The sequence below is a fragment of the Elephantulus edwardii genome, unplaced genomic scaffold (assembly GCF_000299155.1).
Source record: "Elephantulus edwardii isolate Elephantulus edwardi_28Jun2011 unplaced genomic scaffold, EleEdw1.0 scaffold00003, whole genome shotgun sequence".
NCBI lineage: Eukaryota > Metazoa > Chordata > Mammalia > Macroscelidea > Macroscelididae > Elephantulus > Elephantulus edwardii.
In genome coordinates this window covers 32,763,644-32,789,769 of record NW_006399753.1, presented here as the reverse complement: position 1 = coordinate 32,789,769, position 26,126 = coordinate 32,763,644, and the positions used below count along the sequence as shown (strand labels likewise).

The window sequence follows — 26,126 nt, the reverse complement described above, 5'->3', positions numbered from 1 at the left end:
TGGGGTAAAAGAATATAGCAGAGAAATAAGAATCATCCATGACACTCTTTTATCTGAAAGGAATAATTTGAGCTTTAAAGCAGCAGAGGAAAACCAGGAAGGGTCCCAACCTCACAGAGATGATACTGAGCCTTTTGGACCATCTAATTTGATTAGGGGGTTTAATGTAAAAGACAGGATAAAAATAGAGCAGTGCCCCGTACTCTTTTGATAGGAGCCTTCTCCTCCCTCTGCCTCCACTGGCATACATACACCTGAGCTGTGATGCCCTAGGAAATGAAAGGGACAAACACCCTGTCAGCTTGAGCCTTACCTTAAATTACCTGTGTTTCTTAAGCCTTAGATGCTGGATTAGATGAATTTGAAGAGTCTTTTAAACTCATGGGTCTATTTACTTCACCAGTTAATGAAATAGTGAAGAAATGTCCCTATTAACACACAACCATTAACTAGAGCAAATGGTTTATGCTAAAGTTTTTCTAAAACCTTCCTAGAAAATTACCATTTTGAAGAACAGCATGAAAGTGCAAACACAGCACTTGGCAAATAATAAAACAGTTAACTTTGAAATTCTAATTTTTTGGGTTCAGATTACTCTCAATTTGAGAAACACACCCTCTTTAGGAGGCCAAAATTATCTATGAAGACTAAAGATAAAAATATTTATAAGATATTGATTTACAACTAAGAAAGGACTAGCATCAAGCCATAAAGTAATGATTAAATATTAACTTGTAAAATCTCCTATCAAGGCACTTCTTTAAAAGAGTTGTTTATAGGAATCAGCAGACTCAGGACGACAGAAGTCAGAAGATTTAGATTTCCAAGTTGCAAAGCTTTCTAGCAAGGTCTTAACTTTGAATGCCTCTGTTTCATATGTTTTAATTGTGGTTAAAAGATACCTAATTTTAAAAAATTGTCTTTTCTACTTTTCATGGGTATTATTCATTGAAATGAATGACATTCACCATGTGTACAACCACTGCTAATTATTCTTTTCCTATTACTCTCAATATATTTTGCATAGGGCTTTTGAAGGCCTGTTGTTTTAGGAGTGGATGGCCAATCCTTCTCCCTAGTCTGCCTTAATTTAGGTGCTGAGCTTTAGAGCCATATCTGGCAGTCAAAGACTTTACCCAGAAAAGCAGAAAGAAGAAAGACATTTCCTGTTGTTGTTCTTGTTGTTATGTGCCGTAGAGTCGCTTGCGACTCATAGCGACCCCATGTACAACAGCCCTAAACTCCGCTCTGTCCTGTGCCAATCGCACTGTCTCCAACACTCCCATCCCAATTATCCCATTCACTGAATCAATCCACCTCATAGAGGGCCTTCTTCTCCTGCGCTGTCCCTCCACCCTCCCAAGCATGATGTCCCTCTCTAAGGACCGGTCTCTCCTCACAACATGTCCAAAGTATGTTAGATGGAGCCTCAGAATCCTTGCCTCCAAGGAGCCACCCAGTTTAACCCTTTCCAGGACAAATCTGTTTGTTTTCCTAGCAGCCCATGGTATTCTCAGTACTCTTCTCCAGCACCACAGCTCAAAGGCATCAATTCTCCTTCTATCCTCCTTGGTCATTGTACGAAAGTAATAATATTGATCTCCTCCCCCAACTTTGGCACCTATGATTTGGTTCTGTCTACCACTCTGTTCTTCAGTACTCACTTCCTCCTTTCCCGTTCCCACCACTGCCTCACTTGGCTAGCACGACCCTCTCCCCACACTCCAGCCAACCCTAGATATGGTGGCTTAGGCCTCCAGTCACTTCTGTGATGCTGGTCTCTCCCAACTGCTGCTCCCCTCTCTCTCCACTGCCTCACTATCATTGCCACCCCCCTCTCTCACAGCTATAAATCAGTTCCGACTTGATGGCAATGAGTTAAGTTTTAACAAAGGTTCAAGACCCCTTCAGTAATAACTCCCACTTCATTTCATGCCTAATTTTTTTCAAGTATAAAAGTCAAGATATTATTATTATCTTTCTCTGACATGAAATGTTTGTGATCCCTTTTGATCAAATATAATAATATAAATTACATAAAAACAAATCAAAATTTAGTGTAAGCAATAAATATGGACTTAGTACTATACCTCCTCACACTATTAACAGTACCAGTCAAGACCAGTCAAAAGATATCAGTGTTGGTTGAGATGATATATGTGTGTGTGTTTATATGCATGTATATGTGTGTATGTGTATGTATATATATTGTTTTTATGTACTGTCAAGTCATAGCAACCCTAGAAACAACAGATATGAACCCTATCCTATTCTGTGCCATCTTCATCATCTCTGACACACTTGAGCCCATAGCTGTCATCACTGTGTCAATCCTTCTCATTGAGGGTTTCACCTTTGAAGTATGATGGCCCCTTCCAAGAAATGTCTACTCTGGTGAAATCTGACTGCATAAATGACAATAGAAAGTGCTTTTTTGTTTTGTTTTGGTCTGTTTTTTAAAGATAAAACTATTTTGTATCTATGACTTCCCATGATATTTCATCTACATCATTCTCTTGGTTCATTCATCCTAAGAGAAGCTCGCTGCCATGCCATCCTGTGGAGAGGGCAGCACAGTGGGAAAAGAACACTTCTGAACATCTGCCAGGGGAGCGTAGGTGGCAGAGTTCATGCGGAACTGCTCTCACAGGTGGTGCTTCTCTGGAAGTTCAAATTCTCCAGTAACTCCTTGTGAGAAAGATAGGCAATTTCTTCTCATAAACTTATATCCTTGGAAAACCAGGTGGAGGGTCAGCTGTGAGTGGACCATAAGTTAAGACAGAACATCAGACACAGGAGTGAGCTTGGAGGTGGACACTCCTGCTCTAGGCAAGTTTTCAGACAGCACCTTGATTGCAACATTATGAAAACATCAGCTAATCCACAGCCATTTGAGTCAATTCTGACTCATATTGATTCTGTAAGAGTAAATAGAATTACCCATGGGGTTTCCAAGGCTTATTTTATTTATGGTTGTTGTTATGTGCTGTCGAGTCACTTGTGACTCATAGCCACCCTATGTACAACAGCCCTAAACCCTGCTCTGTCTCATGCCGATCACACTGTCCCAGACACACATACCCCCACTGCCCCAGTCACTGAATCAATCCACCTCATAGAGGGTCTTCCTCTCCTGCACTGTCCCTCCACCCTCCCAAGCATAACATCCTTCTCAAAGGACTGGTCCCTTTTTGCAACATGTCCAAAGTATGTCAGACGAAGCCTCAGAATTCTTGCCTCCAGGAGCAGCCTGGTTTAACCCACTCTAGGATGAACCTGTTTGTTTTCTTTATGGTGGCTTTATCTTCTGATGAAAGTCTGATGGGTTTAAACTATTGACATTTTGGTTAACAGCCAGTCCCTTTAACCACCAGGGATCCTTTTTACCCAGCTAAACCACTTGCAAAATTCCTGACCCAAAGAATTGAAAGGAATAGCTTTGTTTGATTTTGTTTTATGTCAGTTTGGTTTGACTTAATCTATCACACAACAATAAATAAATAAAACATCCTCTCAAAATTTCTGTAAAACTATGTTAAAAAATCAAGTTAACAGTATCATCCTCAAAGGGCAGTTTTAAGGATTAAATGCCCAATATCTAGTGCACAGTAAATGGATCTTGGCTCTTCCTATGGGTTCACAAGTGTCACTTCTACAAACAAGGTATTTTTGCATCCTATCTACAGTCACATTCCATGTCAGCATCAGTACTTTGTTAAGTCATAAACTTTCAAGCTCACTAATTCAGCTCTTGTCAGTTTCTTCTGCTGTCTTTCTTTAACCGTCAATTAGGTAAATAAGCCTCCTTTTTTTCTCTCTGGATCTCCTTAGAGGAGAGAAGCACAGATTTCTAAGATAGAGACATTGAAAGCATATGCTATAGCCAGAGAACTGAAAGCCCAAATAGCTGGCCTGAGAAAAGACAACCCACTGACCTCAGGAGCACTTGAACAGAGTTGACAATAGTTAACTAAGCCAGCCTGAGATCAACTCAAGCTTTTATAGAGCACACCGTTTAGAAATTGTCCTCTGAAACATACAAAACTTTCATTCAGACTAATTTATATGCTCTTAAACCTGGAATAGATCCTAGACTACCTCAGGTAAACTTCACAGATGTTATCTTTTCTTTCTTTGATTATGTCCGTCTTCTTCACATTGTGCTGTCTTTTATTACCAGTGAGCAGGGGAACAGCCACATGTCCTATGCATTGAAAGGGGGTATTGAGGAAATTTACAGCTAAAAGTGAAAAGAACAGATACATAGGTGCATCCCATAATAAAAAAAAATCACAATACCTATTTGACAATAGAATATTTAAAAAATTCACAAAGTAAGAGTATAAAAGGAGTAAAAAGGAGATCACAAATACTTAGTGGAATCTTTTTGTTATACCAAGGCAGGGCTCTGGTGGTCTAAAGGTAAGAAGCTGTACTGTAATCTCAAAGGCACATGGTTCAAATCCACCTGCTGCTCTGAGGGAGAAGGATGGGTAGTCTCCTCCTATGGGATTAACTGACTATGAAAACGTGCTGGAGTGTCAAGTATGGGCCAGTTCTGACTCTATGGTAAACAATAAAAATGAGGTATGGTTGGGCAGGGTTTATTCTGCTGTGGATACAATCACTAATAGTTGGAGACCACTCAATGGCACCTAACAATAACAACAAAATCAGAAATATTTTAAAAATAATTACATATGAGTAAAGTTTTTTTATTCATTATTGCTAATTCTCTGCAAAATTGAATGCTTACACATGCACTATCCTATAACAGGATAATTGTGAGATCTGAAACAAGATGAAATCCTTTCTTTCTCTCTCTCTCTGTTTCTGTCTCTCTAGCTACATTTGTTGATTTGATATGTACAACTAAGTCAGACCTGACCTTCCAGTAGGTTTTCAGAGGCAGTTAACTGCACTGGAAGAGATTGCTCATTTTTCCCCCAGGGCACAGGTGGTGGATTTGAATGGTGTGCATTTGGGATTGCAGTAAAGCTTACAATATTTTTGAGGTTTGAGTGAAAATGTACATAGAAATTAGTTTCCCAACTAATAATAATAATTCTCCCAGCATTATAATATTTATACACCTTTTTTCCACATCAGTTGAGATCCATTCAATGTAACAGCATTCTTCACATACCCTTCCTTGATCCTCTGTTTTTGTTTGTCCCTTTTTGCCTTTGAAATTTACTTTTTAGAAAATGCTGCTTGTGGACCTCCTATGCTTGACTGTTCTGAGGAGCACATTATTTAAGGGTATTACTGTTCAATTTATAGAGCTCTGGTGGCCTAATGATAAGAAGCTGTGCTGCAACCCCAAAGGCATGTGGTTTCAGCCCACCAGCTGTTGTACAGCTTACTTTCTTTACTCTGACGCATTGAACTTTTAATTTCACTTGGTGAAACCCTTGACCTCAAGGAATTTTTATTCTATGAAATATGGCAATGGTATCCAGTCCATGTTATTAAAAAGCTCTTTCTCTTTGCTGTGGGTGGGTCTAGTTTTGAAGTCAAAGCTTCTTGCACTTAACCTTCTCTTAAACAAATCTCTTGGGGATAAATTGTATTTGCTTATTTCTTCTTCCTTCCTTTTGGCTGTTGGCTTCTTTGCCTTACGCATAATTTTGTTCTTTGTTTTCTCTCTAAAAATCTCTCCCTTCCCTTCACTATTTTTCTTTATTTCCTTCTTCCCTCTCCTTCCCCTGTATTAGCTTGACTTTAAACCTATCTTGAGAAATGGAAGATTATTTTGAGTGACCTGGACTCTTTTGTCCCTTTATTGTAAGGATATTGGAATTGTATTGGGTTGCTAATCCAAAAGCCAGTGGTTAAAATTCACAATCTCTGAGAGAAAGATGAGAAATCTCTGCCTGTAAATATGTGCTGCTTTGGAAGCCTGATGAAGAGTCACCATGAAGACAATGGGCTTTTTTGGGAGGTAGAGGTGGAGTAAAGAATTCCTTCTTGTGGCTGAGCCCAGGAAGGAAGAGGGTTGTTGACTTAACGAAATGCTGCATTCCCAAGCTTTCATTTCTGTACTTTAAGGCAGAAGCTGAAACAAGATGATTTCCCTTTTCTCCTCAAATATACATCAATTAAGAAATTACTTGAGTGATAAGTATAAGTAAAATGTGAAATGAATCTTGGGGGACACTAAAGTCAACTGGCATAAAATCAGGGAAAGAAAATATGCCTCAGTGTCCTATCTTTTCACCTTATTTATTCAATCTTAGTTTTGGACAAATAACACTAATGCTGAGTAGGGCTAAAAAAGATTAGAGCATTAAGACTGAAGATTCTTTAAGGACCTGCGATTTGTAGAGAAAACAACTTTGCTTGCTGAAAAAGACTTGAAACACTGATAAAGTCCAAGACTAAGCCTTTAATAACAAGTATTGTAACTCAGCAATATTATTGTGTGCTGTTGAATTGGAACTGACCAATAGCTTACCCTCCAGTGGGCTTTTGGAGGTAGTAAATCCTTCTGCTGTGGAACAGCTGGTAGCTTTGAAACACAGGCCTTGGGGACTGAAGAACAGCTTCATATACTAGGCCACCAGAGCTGAGTTAATCATTAAGACATTATGAAAACAAAAACCTTGTAATGAACCAATAAACAATATCATTATAAACAAGAGAGAAGATTAAAGTTGTCAATGCTTTTACTTTACCTGGATTCATAAGCAGAAGCTGTCAGGAAGTTAAAAGATTTATTACAATGCGGATATCTGTTGCAAATGACCTCTCTAAAGTGCTAAAAAGCAGAGTATGGATATCTTGTTAAGGACTGAGGTACAATTGATCCAGGCCATGGTGTTTTTAATTACCTTATGTATGAGGAGGAATATGGCATCAAGATTGGTGGAAGATTTATCAACAGCCTGTGTAATGCAGATGACACAACCTTGCTTGCTGAAACTGAAGAGGACCTGAAGCACTTTCTGCAGAAGGTCAAGGACTGCAGCCTTCAATACATATTGAAGCTCAACATCAAGAAAACAAATATTCTCACCACTAGGCCAATTGGCAGCATCAGTATGGATGGTGAAGAGGTTGAGATAGATAACAGTGTTAGTTTGCTTGGCTCCACAGTCAACATTCTTGGTACTATCAGCCAGGAAATCAAAAGGAAAACTGCACTGGGAAAGTCAGCTGTCAAAGAACCTCTCCAGACTACTGAAGAGCAACAACATCAGACTGGAGACTAAGGTTCACCTGATCCAGGCTATGTTGTTGTTGTTGCTGTTATATGCCGTCGAGTTGCTTGCGACTCATAGTAACCCTACGTACAACAGCCCTAAAACCCTGCTCTATCCTGTGCCAGTTGCATTGCCTCTGACACTCCCATCCCAATTACCCCAGTCACTGAATCAATCCACCTCATAGAGGGTCTTCCCCTCCTGCGCTGTCCCTCCACCATACCAAGCATGATGTCCCTCTCCAAGGACCTGTCTCTCCTTACAACATGTCCAAAGTCTGTCAGAAGAAGCCCCAGAATCCTTGCCTCCAAGGAGTAGCCTGGTTTAACCCTCTCTACAATGAATCTGTTTGTTTTTTTGGAAGTCCATGGTACATTCAGCACTCTTCTCCAGCACCACAGCTCAAAGGCTTCAATTCTCCTTATATTCTTCCTAGTCATTGTCCAACTCTCTGATGCATAACAAGCGATTGCAAAGACCATGGCCTGTATCAGGCGCACCTTAGTCTCCAGAGAGACACTGTTGCTCTTGAGTACTTTAGAGAGGTCCCTAACAGCAGACTTTCCCATCGCGATAAGCTTTTTTTATTTTCTGACTGCTGGTACCAAGAGTGTTGACTGTGGAGCTGAGCAAACTGAAGCTGTGAGCAATCTCAATCTCTTCGCCATCCATCCTGATGCTACCAATTGGTCCAGTGGTGAGAATCTTTGTCTTCTTGACATTGAACCTCAGTCCATACTGAAGGCTGCAGTCCTTGACCCTCTGCAGCAAGTGCATGAGGTCCTTCTCAGTTTTGGCAAGCAAGGTTGTGTCATCTGCATAACGCAGATTGTTAATACATCTTCCACCAATCCTGATGCCACACTTCTCCTCACAGAGCCCAGCCTCTCGGATAATCTCCTCTGCATACAGGTTGAAAAGGTGTGAAGATAGGACACATCCCTTGCGTACACCCTTCCCAATTTTGAAGCATGCAGTGTTACCCTACTCTGTTCTGACTACTGCCCCTTGGTCCAAGTATAGGTTTCGCATTAGCATGATTAAATGTTCTGGGATCCAGGCTATAGTCTTTGCAATTTTGTGCTATGTATTGGAGAGCTGGACAGTGACTAGTGATTATAGAAAGAAAATTGATGCCTTGAGCTGTGGTGCTGGAGAAGAGTGTTTAATATACCATGGGCTGCTAGGAGAACAAAGAGGTTTGTCCTGGAGAGGGTGAAGCCTGGCTGCTCCTTGGAGGCAATGATTTTGAAGCTCTGTCTGACATACTTTGGGCATGTTGCAAGGAAGGACTGGTCCTTGTAGAGGGACATCATGTTTGGGAGGGTGGAGGGAAAATGCAGGAGAGGAAGATCCTCGATGATATGGATAGATGCAGTGATTGGGGTGGTGGGAGTAGGTGTGTCGGAGACAGTGAGATTGGCACAGGATAGAGCAGAGTTTAGGGCTGTTGTACATAGGGTCACTATGAGTTGCAAGTGACTCAACTGCACGTAACAACAACTTGCATAGGGGTAAATTAGACAATGAATAACGAAGGCTGAATAACTGATGTCTTTGAACTCTAGTGTCGGTCAAGAAGATGGAATATATAATAGACTGCCAAGAGACCAAAAAATCTATATTAGAAGTGCAGCCAGAATGTGCCTTAGAGTTGAGAATGAGGAAACTTCCTTTCACGTACTTTGGGCCTGTTATCAGGAAAGGATAATTCCTGGAGTAAGACAGCACACTTGATAGAAGGTCAGTGAAAAAGACAAAGAGCCTCAAAGAGATGGATTGACAGTGGCTATAACAATGGGCTTAAATAAAGCCTATTCGATATTGTGCAGATGGCACAGGATTGAGGCATGTTTTGCTCTGTTGCTTGCAGGCTGAGGATGCAGTGATGAAAGATGAATTCACATTGTTGGGCCACTAAGTTAACCAACTCTAAAACGTCTTGATTTCTGGACTCCAAATTATAGAAAACATTAATAATATCAGTCTGTCATTTCAGTGAAGTACGAGGTGATGTGAGTAGTACAAAGATACTACCTGAAAGACAGGTAGGTAGTTCAAGTGCACGGCTGGAAAACCAGCCCCTAGGATCTCTATGAAGAGCAATTCCCTTCCGACACACACGGAGTCGTTATTAGTTTAAAAATCTATTAAATGGCAACTCTTTATTTCTTTTTTTCACTACTTAAACTTTCTGTCAGGTCCACATTGTTACCTACAGCCAAAAACATTGTATCAGATAAAATTTTCAGGTAAAATAATGCAGGAGACCAGAAATTTTTCTTATACATATCTGGCCTACTTGTAATTAGTCTACAATACCTAACAGGAACAACAGTCTACCAAGATAATGCCAAGTATTCTACTTTGGCAAAAGTTAACTGGGTGTCAAGTTTGTGAGTGGCCATCTAAGGCAGAACTGTTTCTCTCTCTTCATGTGTAGCGGAGAAGAGTGAAGGACAAATAAGAGACTGTCAGTCCAAAGGACTATGTGAACTTCAGTATCTGTGACACTGGGACCAGGCAAACTAGATGGTGCCCTGTAACTACCATCAACCACTCTGAAAAGGATCACAGCAGAAAGTTCTGGAGCATGGGAGAAAAGCATGAAACAAACCCAAAAAAGTATGCAAAACAAATTAGAGTTACTGGTCTGGCAGAGACTAGTTGAAACCCTGAAAATATGGCCCTTAGAGCCCTTCGAGCCAGGAGCTGAAATCACGCTGTGACTCAACCTTCAGCTAAGCAAAAGACAGGCTCATATAGTGATCAATAACACAGGGAGGAATGCACTCCGTAGAACAATCAACTCAACTATACAAAAATCAAAAGGGTGGAATGCGCCCAGGAATAAAGCTAGGAGGCAGGAAGGGATAGGCAGAAGGACGAATGGAAACAGGAAGCACGGAGGAAGTGGAAAGAATTGCTGTGTGTATTGTAATCAATGTCACAAAACAATGTGCATGAATTATTGAATGGAAAAAGAATTTGTTCTTATAAACATTCCCCCAAATGACAATAAAAAAGTTAAAAGAAGCCAAACACCCATATAACGTCACCCACAACAGGCATCCTTAGCCACCCTGTCTCTTCTTTCTTATGCTTAGTAAGTTACCAAAGTCTTCTGTAACATGTCTGAATAATTCTCAAATCAAATCCATCTACTTCAAATTCTGATCTGCACCATCAAGTTCCTGGATCACTTTCCTTTATCTCTCCTCTCACCTTACTCCTCATCAATCACTTTGTCAGTGTCATGTCCAACAGTTTGAGTATGATGCCCCCTGCTCCAAACTCCCCAGCAGTCCTCCATCATCTATGGGCAAAACCCGAATTCCTTTTCTTTTTGTCCATGTCATCTTCTGGTCTGGGATCCTCTTACAATCCCAAAATAAAAGGTGCAATCTTCCACTTCTATAAAGACACACAAGGGAATAATTTTCTGGAAATCTCAATTCTCAATTCTAGAAAATGGTGTTAATTATTATACCTTTCCCAGAGAAACAGAAACAAACAAACAAACAAACACTGTCATGAAATAGATTCCAACTAATGGTGACCCAGTAGATCTGTCTCATGGGGCTTCCCAGGCTGTTATCTTTATGGATGTAGACTGCCTCACTCGTTTCCTGTAGAGGAGCTGATAGATTTGAGCCCCAGACCTTTTAGTTAGCAGCCAAAGGCTTCAGTCTATGTGCAACCAGGTATTTCCATTACGAGAAGTCCTCTCTGACTTTCCCTGAGGATCTTAAGTGCTCTTTGTAAAGGCCAGAGAAGTTTTGTTCAAGATCCCCTAAATTATCTTATTAAATTATAATAGCAATTGGATGGTGACAAATCCTTAAGTAATGGAAAAGAATGGAAGTGTTGGTGGTTCAAGATCTCTCAGAGGGTCTTAAAAATAAAGGCCTGGTGATCTACTTTAACATATCAGTCATGGGAAATACTGTGGAGTAGAGTTCTACTCTGGCACATAAGAGGCTGCAATGAGTCAGAACCAATTGAAAGGGTAATTGGTACCAGTGGATGGAGACATAACTAGTTTGAGTTTGAACCAATTTGATGCCACCTAACAAGAGTCATACTTTACTTGAAAGCATATAACAATACCAACCAACAATAAACTTCAGATAGTCCCCTGAGAATCAGCTGTGTGCACTAGACACACAGGCTATTTGGTTATTTCAAGTAGTTTATCAAAGTACACTATCCTTCTGACTCTTCTTAAGGGACATTCTGATAATTCGCTCAACACATCTTGGCAGGGAAGCTAAGTTTTCTATGAGGTTTTAGAGATGCCCCACTACTGGGCTATCTACTTTACTTAGGTTTGTAGATCTTATTTCTCATTATGTTACAAATTTCTTGGTATCAGGGGCACTTATATTTATAAAATTTGATATTTGTATTTGCAGCAATTAGCACAGTGCCTGGCAAATGATCTGTTGACTATTTTTTTGAATGAATGAATGAATGGCTCAGGTTTTATTTCTACAACTGGACTTTGTGTGTGTCACTGTTTTAGTAAACAAGTATGGCCTTACCAAAAAAAAAAGCCCTATTTCAACAGCGTACATGAAGTGTGCTGTTAGGGACACCTCTCCAAAGTACTCAAGAGCAACGGTATCTCTCTGGAGACTAAGGTGTACCTGATACAGGCCATGGTTTCTGCAATCACTTGTTATGCATCAGAGAGTTGGACAATGACTAGGGAGGACAGAAGGAGAATTGATGCCTTTGAGCTGTGGTGCTGGAGAAGAGTATTGAATGTACCATGGACTGCCAAGAAAACAAACAGATTCATCCTGGAGAGGGTTAAATCAAGCTACTCCTTGGAGTCAAGGATTCTGGGGCTTCATCTGACATACTTTGGGCATGTTGCAAGGAGGGACAGTTTCATGAAGAGGGACATCATGCTTGGGAGGGTGGAGGGATGGCGCAAGAGGGGAAGACCCTCTATGAGGTGGATTGATTCAGTGACTGGGGTAATCGGGATGGGTATGTCAGAGGCAGTGTGATTGGCGCAGGATAGAGCAGGGTTTAGGGCAGTTGTACTTAGGGTCGCTATGATTTGCAAGTGATTCGATGGCACATAACAATAACAACAGCATGAAGGAATAAAATAAAAAGGAGGTGATGTATACTTTTCATAATCTAACTTGGTAGCAGGCACTTTCTTAATTAATTATATGTAATTATCAACAGACCAACCCACTCCATTCTTTAACTCTTGACAGCTTTATTCTCTCTCTGAAATTTCAGGGTAAACAGGGATGGCTATAATTCTCCCAAGGAATATGTATGGTTACAGTCTTTGGCTGTTACCTGAAACGTTGTAGGCATGAATCCACCCAGAGGTGACACAGAAGATAGTTCTGTCAGTCTACTTATGAAAAAATTAAATCTTGACAGTTTTAGGAAGCTCAGTTCTATTTGACACCTGTGGAGTCACCATGAGTAGGAATCAATCTGCAACTGGTTGTTGATTACAAGGAAAAATGGAACTAATTTTGAATTTTCACCTGAAAAGCTGGAAAAGACTCCCTCTGGGAAGAGCTGTCTATACAATTCTTCACTGATTGGATATGCTAAGCATTCAGACAGAATAAAATGCTTCAGTTCACTGACTAGAGTGCTAACAGGGAAATGAAAGTACAAACATAAAAAGAGGGCCAAAAGAAGCCCAAACCAGTATTCTCATTGAGTTGCATTAAATAGTGTGCATTCAATTACCCGAATGTTTTCTATTAAGAACTAGAGCTAAACTGCAACATTTAGGCACAGTAAATTACATGAAGTTTTTTTAAGGGGGGATAAAAATCTACCAAAGCGCCTTCGCCATAAACCAAAAAATCTTGTTGAGAATTCTGACTCAAATAAACCCCAGGGTTTCAGAGACTGTCTCTTGTCCCTCTCGTGGACACACACTGCCCAGTACCAAACCTAATAACCCAGAGGGAGCTCTGGTGGCTCTGATGATAAGGAGTTGGTTTGCCAACCCAAAGATGGACACTTGAAATTTGCCAGCTGCTCCACTGGGAGAAGGATGTTCAATCTCCTGCACGGTTTACTGCTTCTGAAAATGAGCTGGAGGGTCAGCTAGGGGTCAATTCCTACTCAACTGAACATAACAAGGACAGCTATCTAACTCCCTCTGAGCTTTATCCTACACGCCAACTTTCTGGTTTATCTCCCTGCATCCTAACTTTACAAATGGTGCATTCCCATCACATCAGAAGAAAAACAATCAGATTTCCGGATTCTTTTCTCACGTATTACTTTAGTGCTTTCTTCATCATCTCTTTCTCCACTTAAAGGGCTCCTCCCTGGCAAGCTGGGAGGTATGTAAATGTCGTTTCTTTTCTTTCAGTGATCACAACTACAAAAGTGACTTTTAAACGTAATAAAAAGACTTCCTCCTAATTTCAGGAAGCATACATGTTACACATATGAAAACGTGGCGGTTTGCAGAGTTCACAGCCCAAATACTGGAGTCACGGCAAAGTTAATGCAGCCTCCCAACAAGGAGCAAGCAGTTAGAACCCTGCGCTGGTCCAAGCGCCCCTCAAAGTCCCTAAACCCCTGGCGTCCAACTTTAAAAAAAAAAGTTTCAAACTTACTCTCTTTGTTCAGCAAAACCACGGGCACAGTGATGACGGTGATGAGCGCAGCAGCACCCAGGAGTCCCAAGAGGACCTTCCACAGTGTCTACAAACAAGTCAGATCAAGTGCAGTCAGAGGGAAGCACTTGCCCCCAGTCTGAGTATGAGGGTGGGGCCTGAGGAGTGGGATTGCAAGTGGGAGAACAAGGGAAGAAGGATTTAGGGGGGCTGGGAAGCTTTAGCAGGCTCCTGCTTGCTTTTGCATGAGCAAAAGCGCCCTTGAACTTGCGGCCTCAGGGCCTTTTTTTTCTACCCATTGTCACTTGGAGAGAAGTGTGTATTCTGCTGGCGTTTTGTGGGCGTCTGTCGTTTCTCCTGGGCTGGTCCCAGAAGAAACCGTGAAAGTCCCTGAGAAAAAGAGCCCTGGGACGTTCCTTCACCTGTCAGTGGGTGGCCCTGGGGCTTCTGGCATTTGGGAGTCCGAGATCATTCTGCGAGCTTCTGGTGCAGTATAAGGAGAATTTGGGGAAGGGAGGATCCTCAGCCCCCTCCCAGTCGACCCCGAGGCGACCCTGTGGCGGGAGAAGTGTGAGAGGCGCCACTCACTTACCATCATGTCGGAGTCTCAGCGGAACTGCGCTTCCTCCAAAGCAGCTCCGGCAGAAGGCAGGGCGATCAGCAGGCGCCGCCAAGTCACTCAGCGCTCCCAACTTTCCTCCCAGAGTTAAACATTAGTGAGCGGCCAGCCCGCTCGGTATAAAGGTTCCACGGGCCCCGGGGCGGCTGCCGGCGAAGGTGCGAAGGTGCGTGGGGCCTTGGACACAGGCATCTCTGCGCCCCGGGGTGCCCTAGGGCGCCTCCCCCGGGCAGTGCGGTGCGGGGCGCAGGGCGCAGCCCAGGGAGCGCAAGTGGCGGCGGCTGGGTAACCAGAAGAGGAGGTGAATGCCGGGCTGGGGATGTGAATGAAGCCTTGGAGTCTGGGAAAGGCTCCCTCCAGCCCTAAAGAAGCGTTCATTCTCAGAATCGCCAGCCTTGAAGGTCCAATAGCCTCAGTGGCCTGAGGCTCAGAGAGGGTATGGAGTTTGACAAACGCACTTAGTTTTGACAGAATTTGACGAACACACTGTTGGCTTCTGGAATAAAATCCAATGAAGAGGTATGATGGGGAAGAGGTGGAAGAGGAGGGCAAAACCAGAAAAGATGCTCACTTTTTGAAAGACGCTTAGACTGTAACCATCAGAATTTACTGTCTTTTCAGGAAGTTTCTCCGCCCGTCACCTTCCTATCAATATGCCAAAAATAATAATACCGACACTTATGTGGTAAGAAGCTACACTGCAATCCCGAAGGCGTATAGTTCAAATCCACCTGTTCCGGGAAAAAAGGTTAGGCAATCCACTCTCCTGAGACATACCACCACTGAAAACCTGCTGGAGGATCAGCTGTGTCAGTTCTAGTTCCTGTTCGGACTCCACCAACAGCAAATTTTTGCCACGGTGCTCCCTTGAGCATTAACTTTTTCTTTTACAGGCCAGAAACCTAGGCACTCAGAGATTAAGCCCAGCAGCTAGGCAGTGCTAGAGCTTGAATTCAGAAAGCATGTATTTAAAAAGTCACTGTTCTGTGGGCACCCAGTTTGAATTTACAAGCTGATCTTCAGAAGGATGTATTCCTTGATATTCTAACGCAAGCTTTTTTAGCCCTCCTCACTTTCAGCAAACAAGGTTGCATCATCTGCATAATGTACGTTGTTGAGGAGTCTTCCTGAGATCCTTATGTTATATTCCTTTCCATGGAGTCTGGCTTCAAGAATTGCTCTGCTACAGATTGAACAGGTATAGAGGAGATACAGCCCTGATGCATGCCCTTCCTAATTTTAAACCATGCAGTGTTCCCTTGCTCTTTTTGGACAACAGCTTCTTTATCTGTATAACGATTTTGCATGAGCACAAATATGTGTCCTGGGATTCCCATTTATCTCAATGTCAGTTTGTTATGTTCCCACACAGTCAAATGTCTGCACAGTCGATAAAGCATAAATAAGTACATGTTCTGCTGGTATACTTTGCTTTCAGCCAGGATCCAGTTGACATCAGCAATGATGTCCCTGATGCCACCAAATCTTCTAACCCAGCTGCAGCTAGAACTTCTGGTAGTTCTCTGTCAATGTACTCTTCCAACCATTTTTGAATGATTATCAACTTTATTTTACTTGTATGTGATATAACAAGGTATGCGAACTTTGTAAATCAGTATAAAATTTTTAAAGAGTAAAAAAAAAATACTATTCTATAATTTCCACATTCTGTTGAGTCACCATTCTTAAGAAAGGGAACAAGTATGGATCTCTTCTATTCAGTCGACCAGACAGCTGTCCTATAAATTTCCTAGTATATACTGGTGAGCATGCACAAGGCTGTATGTATGTATTGGTTAAAACATGTCAATTGAAATCTCATCAATTCCTAAGGCCTTATTTTTGCCAATGCCTTCAGTGCAACTTGAACTTCATCCTTGAAATGCTAATTGTAGAGAATCAAGAGCTACAGTTTTCCATACGGATTATATGTCAACATCAAGAAAACAAAGTTCCTCACCACAGAGCCAACAGACGACGTCATGATAGTTGGAGAAAGGATAGAAGTCACCAATGATTTCATCTTGCTTGGATCAACAATCAACGTTCTTGTTCGTAGCAGTCAGGATATGAGGAGGTATACTGCCCTGGACAAGTCCACTGTTAGGGACTTCTCCAAAATACTTACAAGCAATGATGCCTGTTGGAGGACTAAGGTGCACCTGATTCAAGCCATAGTCTTTTCAATCACCTGTTAAGCATCTGAGAGATAGACAATAAATAAGGATGAATGAAGAATAATTGAGTTGTGGTGTTGGACAAAATTACTGGATATCCCATGGGCTGTCAAAAGAATAAACAGATATGTCTTGGGAAAAATGCAACCAGACTGCTTGCTGGAGGCAAACATGACAAAGTTTTATCTCCTGTATTTTGGACATGTTGCTAAGAGAGGCTAATCCTTGAAAAGGGACATCATTTGTGAAAAGAGACATCATTCTTGGAAAGATATACGTTCAGTGAAGAAGAAGAAGACCCTCAGTGAGATGGATCGACACAGTGACTTCAGCATTGAGCTCAGGTCTGTCAGAGATGGTGAGGAAAGCACAGGATAGGACAGAGTTCAGGTCACCTCAGGAGAAAGATGAAGCCACCTCTAATTAAGATTGACATCTTTGGAAACCTGATAGGGACTTCCAGTAATTGGAATTGATCCAATAGTAATGGGATTAATTTCTGTTATGATACCACACTGACTAAAGATGACAGAAGAGTAGACCCGCAGTCTAGGAGAAGAGTACTGACTAGCCTATGGATTGCCAAGAGAACAGACAAGTACATCTTAGATAAAGTACAGCCAGGGTGATTCTTTTTTTTTCCTAATTAAAAAAGTTTATTTCGAGTTCGAACCAGGGCTCCCATGTGCTGACACAGCAGCATCCAGCCGAGAGCCAGGGTGCTTCTTAAGGCAACAATGGTAATGCTTCATAGAACACCTCACCTTCTCTAGGACGTATCTGTTTATACTCTTGCCAATCCGTGTTCGATACTTTTGTCCAGCACTGCACTCAAAGGCATAGATTCTTCTTCTGTCATCTTTAGTTCAACTCTCAGAGGCATAGCAAGTAATTGAGAAGACCATGGGTTGGATCAGACTCACCTTAGTCTCTAGACTAATATTATTTCTCCTTAGCCTTCTGGAGAGGTCTCTAATAGCATATGTCCCAAAGCAATGCATCTTTTTATTTCCTTACTGCTGGTGCCAAGAGTGTTGATTATGGACCCAGGCAAGATGAAATTGTTAGTGATCTCAATCTCTTCTCCAGCTATCATGGTGCTGCTAATTGACCCAATGATGGGCATCTGTTTTCTTAATGTTGAGCTTCAATCTACATTGACAACTCTAGACCTTTATTTTCTGCAGCAAACACTTCAGATCCTTATTAGTTTTGGTGAATAAAGGTAGTGTCTTCTGCATAACACAAGTCATTGATGAGCCTTCCTCCAATTCTGATGTGTCATTCTCCTTCACAGAGTACAGCCTCCTGAATGATCTATTCTGCATACAGTTTGAAAAGGTATGGAGAAAGGAGACATTCCTACTCCTATTCCCTAAAAGTTCTCTTCAGTTTATTTATTACTGAAGACCTTCACCCTGAAACCCACAGCGTCCCTTTTCAGCAGGAAGTAGCTAAGAGAATACGCCATCCCCTTTTCCTTATGAATCAGGGTGAAGTCTCTCTCAGGGAGGAGTGATAGGGAATGGCAAGGGACACACTGACAAAGGAGATTAATCAGAACTGGCTTTGACAAGCACTGTGGCAATTGGACAATTAAAACAGACATCCGGGGGGAAGAAGAACAAACTGGGGAGGAGGGTGGAGAAAACAGTGCAACAATGAATGAATGAATGAATGAATGAAAACCCAAAATCCCTGTAAATGTTCATTAAAACTAATAAAATTTAATAATAAAAAATGTTGTTGTTGTTGTTGTTATGTGCCGTCGAGTCACTTGCGACTCATAGTAACCCTATGTACAACAGCCCTAAAGTGTGTTCTGTCCTGTGCCAATCTCATTTTCTCCAACTCACTCATCCTGATTACCTCAGTCACCGAATCAGTCCACCTCCTAGAGGGCCTTCCCCTCCTGCTCCTGCCCTCCACCCTCCCAAGCATGTTCTCATTACAACATGACCAAAGTATGTCAGATGAAGTCTCAGAATCCTTGCCTCCAAGGAGCAGCCCAGTTTAACCCTATCCAGGATGAATCTGTTTGTTTTCATAGCAGTCCATGGTACCCTCACTACTCTTCTCCAACACCAAAGCTCAAAGGCATCAATTCTCCTTCTATCCTTGCTAGTCATTGTCCAACTCTCTAACACATAACAAGTGATTACAAAGACCATGGCCTGTATCAGATGCACCTTAGTATCCAGAGAGACACCGTTGCTCTTCAGTACTTTAGAGAAGTCCCTAACAGCAGACTTTGCCATCACAATACTTCTTTTCATTTCCTGGCTGCTGGTGAAAAGAGTGTTGATTGTGGAGCCAAGCAGACTAAAGCTGTGAACAATCTCAATCTCTTCACCATCCAGATTGATGCTGCCAATTGATCCAGTGGTGAGAATCTTTGTCTTCTTGGCATTGAGCCTCAATCCATATTGGAGGCTGCAGTCCTTGACCCTCTACAGCAAGGGCTTCAGGTCCTCCTCAGTTTCAGCAAGCAGGGTTGTGTCATCTGCATAAAGCAGATTGTTGATAGATCTTCCACCAATCCTGATGCCACATTTCTCCTCATAGAGCCCAGCCTCTCAGATAATCTGTTCTGCATCCAGGTTGAAAAGGTATGTAGACAGGACACATCCCTGGCATACACTCTTCCCACTTTTGAACCATGCAGTGTTTCCTTGCTCGGTTCTGATGACTGCCTCTTGGTTCAAGTATAGGTTTGGCATTAGCACAATCAAGTGTTTGGGATTCCTGTTCTTTTCAGAGTCAGACACAGTTTGTTATGATCCACACAGTCAAACGCCTTTACATAATCAATGAAGCACAAATAGACATTCTTTGGTACTCCCTGCCTTCAGCCAAGATCCATCTAACATTAGCTACAATAACCCTATTACCACAACCCCTTCTAAACTCATCCTGTACACTCTTCTTGGATGATACCCTTGATATCCTCCCACAACTCATATGGTCTTCTCTCATTTGTGTTCAAGGCCTCAAACCTGTTCCTGAAATGGTTCTGAAATTCAGGTGAGATAGACTCAAAGTTATATTTTGGCCCTTGGATTCTGTTTAATTTTTCTCAGCTTCAGCTTGAACTTGCATATGAGTAGTTGGTGGTCTATTCCACAATCAGCACCTGGCCTAGTTTTCACAGCTGATATTGAGCTTCTCCAGCAGTTCTTTCTGCAGATGTAATCAATCTGATTCCTATGCATACCATCAGGTGTGATCCATGTGTACAGACTGTGTTTATGTCTCTTAAAAAATGTGAAATGTGTTTGAGGGGAGCTCTGGTGGCCTAGTGGCAAGGAGCTGCAACTACAATCCCAGAGGCACAGGGTTCAAATCCACCAGATGCTCTGCCGGGAAAAGGAGGGACAATCTCCTCCTGTATCAGTCAGATCTGATTTGACGGTACACTCACACAAAATTTAAAAAAAAAGTGTTTGCGATGAATAAGCATTGATTGTGCAAAATTCAATCATTCTATCTCCAGCTCCATTTCTGTCACTGAGTCCATGTTTTCTGACTGCTGATTCTTCTTCTCTGTTCCCAATTTTTGCATTCCAGTCACCCATTATTATCAATGCATCTTGATTGCATGTTCGATTAATCTCCGACTGTAAAAATTGGTAGAAATCTTCTATTTTCCCTTCTTTGGCTACCGTTGTTGGTGCATATATTTGAATGATAGTGGTATTCACTGGACTTCCTTGTATGCGTATGGATGTTATCCTGTCACTCACAACATTGTACTTCAAGACGGATCTAGAAATGGCTTATCTAACTATGAAAGAAACCCCATTTTTCCTCACCTTTTCATCTCCGGAGTAGTATACCATATGATCATCTGACTCAAAATGCCCCATGCTGGTCCATCTCATTTCACCAATGCCTGGTATGTCAATATTTATGTGTTCCATTTCCTCCTTAACAATATCTAATTTCCCTACAATCATGGTTCTCACATTCCATGTTCCAATCACTAATGTCTGCTTACAACTGTTCCTCTTCCTTTGTATTTCCATACTCAGTTGCCCTTTCTGTCATTCTACGTGTGTTCTGTGAATAAGTTCAAGGTTCTGCACCTTAGTCATCAAACTAAACCTTTTTTGAACACAAGGATCTTTCTCTCTTGTTTACTGGTTGCATGTAGTAAAACACACCCAAATCCAGAGGCTTGGACTGAACTCTATCTTCTCCACCAGTCACTTCCCACCCTTCACCCCAGTCTCTACATTAAATCTATCGCTATTCACAGTGAAAAACAATTTTTTAAGAAACCTAAATATTTTAATAATTTTAGCTTGTCTTCTCCAGTCATTCAATGTATTCATTAATTCTTTCAGTGTTGCTTCTACAAGTATCTCTGAAATCACCCCCTGATCCCCCATTTAGCTGCTAAGCATGGACATCAAAAGCAGTTCAGGAACCTGGGTGAAATAGTACTATAGGATTGTTACTACTGTTCATTGAATAAACCAGAAAAAAACAATGACAACAAGATAATTGCATTGAACTCTTGCCCTTTGTTCTTGAGTGTCTAAAATGGAATCCTGGAAGGATCCTGAAGGAATATCTCTTCATTTCACTAGAATCTAGGGTAGCCCAGATGATACTGACATAGTAGGGTAAAATGTTGGGCTGCTAATAGAAACACTCACAGTTCAAACACATCAGATGCTCCAAAAGAGGAAGATGAGGCAGTCTATTTCCATTAGGGTTTACAACCTTAGAAACCTAGTGGAGGGCTGCCAGGAGTTGAAATAGACTTGACTGCCATAGATTTCTGTTTTTTTTGTTGTTTTTGTTATTGTTTAGAAAGTAGTGAGAAATGAAAGCTGAGCACAGGTGTAAAAAAGAGTAAGGGCCACATGAGGACAGCCATCTCTGACCTTTACTAACTTCACAAAGGGGAACTGTCCTTGGCAACAACATCAGCAACAAAACCAATTCCCACAAGGTCTGACGTGTCCCCTCACTCTGCCACACCTCTTTTTCCACTCACCCCAATACCAGTGTTACTGCTTTATTGGATCCGAAATCTGATGCACTCATATTGGGGAAGTCAAAAGGCTATAATCTAGGTTAGCAGCAGATTACAGCTTCTGAAATATGCTAGTAGGCACCTCAGTCTTGAGCCTCATGGCTTAAAGCCAATCCTACAAAGTTCTCAGTCCTGTCAATATTGGCTCCTCCACCACCGCAGTTGTCCAACAAACTTAGTCAAAGGCTAAGTTAGCTTAGCTCTGGCTCTGTCTGTGAAGGGTAGCAGTCCTAAAGTCAGCTCTATTTCATGTAGGCTCTGCAGTTCCTTGCTTTGGCTGTGATGGTGACTGCCATAGTTCCAGCTGGCACAAGAACTTCTGGCCTAAAGGACATGCTACATTCTTTTGCTTCTTGTTTGCTAGTGGGGAAGATTTTCTTTGCTGCTGCTGGATCCACCTAATTTCTTGACAAAACTAGCTAGTCCCTTTGCGGAGAGGCAGATATGCCCTATTTTCATATTCCCGCTCATCCATATGGCAGAGTCAAACTCAATGAAGAGCAAAGTCATATTGAACCCTAAAGTCTTCCCCACAATAGATATATTATTTAGAATCTAAGATTCAATATTGAGTATAAAGAGGGAACTCCTGAAAGTTTTTCCAGAAAATCTAATCCAATTAGAGTTGAGTTTCAGCTATCAGGATTCGTTGTATACTCATATACAGGCTAGAAAAGATGGGTGTGAAGTGGGGATGGGAGCTAGGATATATAAATTCTGGATAATGCATACTTGGTGGAACAAGTACCTTTGGAGAATAAATATGTCATAAAATAATTTAAACTATAGATAAGCTGTGTTTATTTCTAGTTGTCAGTAGTTAAGTCTATAAAAACACTTGGGATCTGTTCTTAGGGGCCTCAATTATCAGTCATTTTAAATAAGGAATTCTTTTTTTATACTCAGTCCTCAGTAAAATTCTTTACCAACTTGTTTAGACTAGAGCATCATCTAAAAGATGAGTGGAATGTTATGATGTTCTTTGACTACTTTGTGAAGTTTTTTTAATTTTAAAAATTGGCTGATATTAACCCTTAACCTAAGAAATAATTCTATGATGAACGAGACTGTAGGTAACATCCTTAGAGTCTGATTCTCACCAAGTGGTCATGGCTATGTTGACATCTCTGTGTTTTCCAAGCGGTAAAATTATGCTTGTGGTAGTGGTGGTGATGTATGCATGTGAGAGAGTGTATGGTGAAATCTATAAACATCTCAAAATGCCTACACTTATGCTAAGCTAGCTGAGTTCTTATTAGATTTGTTAGGAAAAGTTTATCCTGGAATGACTACAATTTGGCCATTCCTGTTATTGCTCTTAGGCAAACTTGCAGAACTAGCTATGCATCATGCAGGTGACAGTTTTCCTCTTAAAAGGTTGTGTATTGTCAGCATTTTCCATCAGCCCACATCATTTTTAAATTTGCAGGCATATAAAACAGCTGTTTTCACCCGTCTTCAGCAGAGAAAACCAACTGTTTCATCACCAGAATTTAACAGCACATCTATCCCCTGGTTTAATAAGTTTACTGTCCCAATAAATGAATGTCTTTTAGTCTGCCTCTATTCAGTTTTTCCATCTGCCTGTGAACACGAAACTTGAGGGACTTTCCCTCTGGGGGACCAACCCCAGTCGATAGCACTTGAGGTTGGTGGTGGAGTGGTTGTGATAAAGATATAATTTAGGAAAAGAATAGCAAGGCCCAACAAAGGCAGGCCTTCAATGACATTAAAAAGAGAGCTCAAATTTGCTAGGAGACAGCCATCTATTCTCTTTTGAACAGTGTTTCTCACAACCAGAAAGTCATATTTAAGAAAGACTCCTGATTTCCTGTGTTCTGGTGATTTGGTCTGTAGTGAGTCGCACTGCTAATGCAAAAGCCGAGTGCCCCTGGCAGCTGAGATCAACCAGCAGCCCCTTGGGAGAAAGTTGAGGCGTCTTCTCCCATTTATGATCTATAACTTCAGAAACACAGTGGAAGGTAGGTATGAGTCAGAACTAAGAAGGTGGCAGCTGAGTTTGAGGTTTCTTTTAGTAATACCAAGAAAGAAGAGTTCAGGTGTGGACTAGAGTAAAAAAAAAGAATCTATAATTTATTTCTTCTTCCTTTTTAAAAACCCAGAGTTGTCCGAAGTTAATATCATTTTAGTGAAATTTTGTTGACCTTAAATTTATTAGTTTAAGACTTCCCTTTTCCTGGTCAAAATGATGATATTAACCTCACTACTCTCAGCCCATGTGTGTTTGCATAGGCATCTGGTTTCTGCTTCTTGAGTTTCTCTTCATAAAGAAGATAGATGATGCATAAGAATGACTACAAAGGAAACTGGGTTTACTAAGCGATACCATGTGGTCGACTTTACCATGGACAAATGCAAAAACTTAATTCTGGAGATAGTCTTCATGCTGTGATGGAAAAAAGGACTACAGTTGTCCTGGGAGGATGTTTGAAGATCTATAAAGGAAAACTACAGTCAAATGTAATTCATTCGGAATGACTGGATATTGTTTGGCTCCCTTGCTGAAAATAAGAACAAGATTCTTTTGCCCCAAGACACAATTTTTAATTCCTTGGGAATGAATACTTTCTAGGCATACACAATTCCAACTAGAATATGACATTAGCAAATATATCATTGCTTTTTAAAAGTACTAGTTCTCACAAATGATAGGATGATCCCACTCTGGCAAAACTAACTCTCAAAATATTAATGCTGAGAAGTTGAAGATGCAAATAGACAGTGACCAAATCACACATGACAGTAGAATTCCAGTCCACATCTGCAGCAATTGACCTGAAATATGGTTCAGAACTTGAACAACCACTGCCAATTTCTTTACATTTTTGCCTTACTTCCAACTCAGGAGTAGCTAGTAAAGTATATATTCCTGAAACAAATCAACAACTATACTCCTGAAACAAATCAAGCAAGATGAAAGGAAGAACTGTATGTTAAACATATAATGCCTAATCATACATGTGGAATGTACAATTAGGCATTATATGTTTGACAACAATCTGCACTAAAAAGTGGATTGTGAAGTAGACTGGGGGAAGTAGAAGAGAGGTTAAGGTTGAAAATGTGCAATAATGAATGAATGCAAACCCAACCTTTCTGTAAAGTTTTGTTAAAATTACAATTTTAAAATTTACCCAAAAAACTAACCTGCCTCTAGCTTCTTTGTGTCACAAAGTCCAATCTGAGCACACCTGAATCTCTCTTTTTTCACTCTACCATTGTCTCTGTCAAACGCAATGATAGTGCCTAACTTCTCTTGCTATGCTCTGATTAAATAGACTCTGCTCATTCTCATTTAAGTGTCTTTTGTTCAGTTTTAAAATAAGAAATAAGAATATAATCATAGAAGAGCTTAAACATTTAAAAACCCATCCCAGTATTTCAGCAGCAAACTCATTCACTAGCTTCTGGTTTTTGCCACCACCTCAAAAGTTGTGACGAGTCATTATTTATCTTGTCCTTTGTCAGCACAAGATCTTAACGTAATACTTATGATGCATTTTTTTCTCCTTTATTTGCCCATAGCAGTCATAATAATCCAAAATGTCTGTGAATACAGGCAGGTGTAAAGTCATTCAGTAGGAATATTACGGATTGAATTGTATCTTCCCAAAGTGTGTGTTGAAATCCCAATCCATGTTCCTATAAATATTACCTTTTCTAGAAAGAGATTTTTTTCTGAAGAAATGTTAATGAGATCATACAAAGTAGGGTGGATTCCACTTGAGTTACAAAAAGAGCAGAATAAATGCAGACACACCCAAATGGAAAGCATGATGCCAAGGAACCCCGGGAGTTGCCATTAAGGAAGAGATATGTTCTGAATTTCCGGTACCTTGAACTGGCAAAAAGAAATTTCTGATCTTGAAGGCTAATTCTGATATGGCAGCACTAGGTAACTAAGACAAAGAGTCATATGCATATAAAGGTGCTGTTACTGAGCTTGCTGAATACTTGGTTTTTATCTTTTCATTTGGGAGAAAAGCTGAGAAAAAGCATCGATGTTTGAATTATACTTCTTGAGGATTTCATTAGAAATAGGTCTTTTTTGTGTAATTAAAAACTGATATTCTAAAAACAAAAGATATTCTATTTGATTTTTATTTTTGTTGTTGCTATGTGCCATTGAGTCGCTTGCGACTCATAGCGACCCTATGTACAAGAGCCCTCTCAGACGCACTCGTTTCCATCACTCCACTCAGAGAATCGATTAATCTCATTGAGGGTCTTCCTCTCCTGCGCCATCCCTCCACTCTCCCAAACATGATGTCCCTCTCCAAGGACCAGTCCTTCCTTGCAACATGCCCAAAGAATGTCAGATGAAGCTTCAGAAGCCTTGACTCCTCATCACAGGAGACTAGAGCGAGGGCTACATGGTGGAGGGGACCTGGGGGAGGGTTTGTAAAACAATGAAAGAATCTTTTCTTTTACTTTTCCATA

The 26,126-nt window shown here is 41.0% G+C and overlaps 1 protein-coding gene across 1 annotated transcript in view; it reads right to left on the bottom strand.

Annotated features, from left to right (window-relative positions):
* Positions 1 to 14,423, bottom strand: part of DPP4 (dipeptidyl-peptidase 4) — a 118,285-nt gene extending 103,862 nt beyond the window's left edge. Inside the window, exons 1-2 of the mRNA XM_006879485.1 lie at positions 14,418 to 14,423; positions 13,826 to 13,913 (exon numbers count right to left, since the gene is read on the bottom strand). Of these exons, the coding sequence (XP_006879547.1) occupies positions 13,826 to 13,913; positions 14,418 to 14,423 (94 nt within the window). The remainder of the gene's footprint in view (positions 1 to 13,825; positions 13,914 to 14,417) is intronic.
* Positions 14,424 to 26,126: the final 11,703 nt, after the last annotated feature.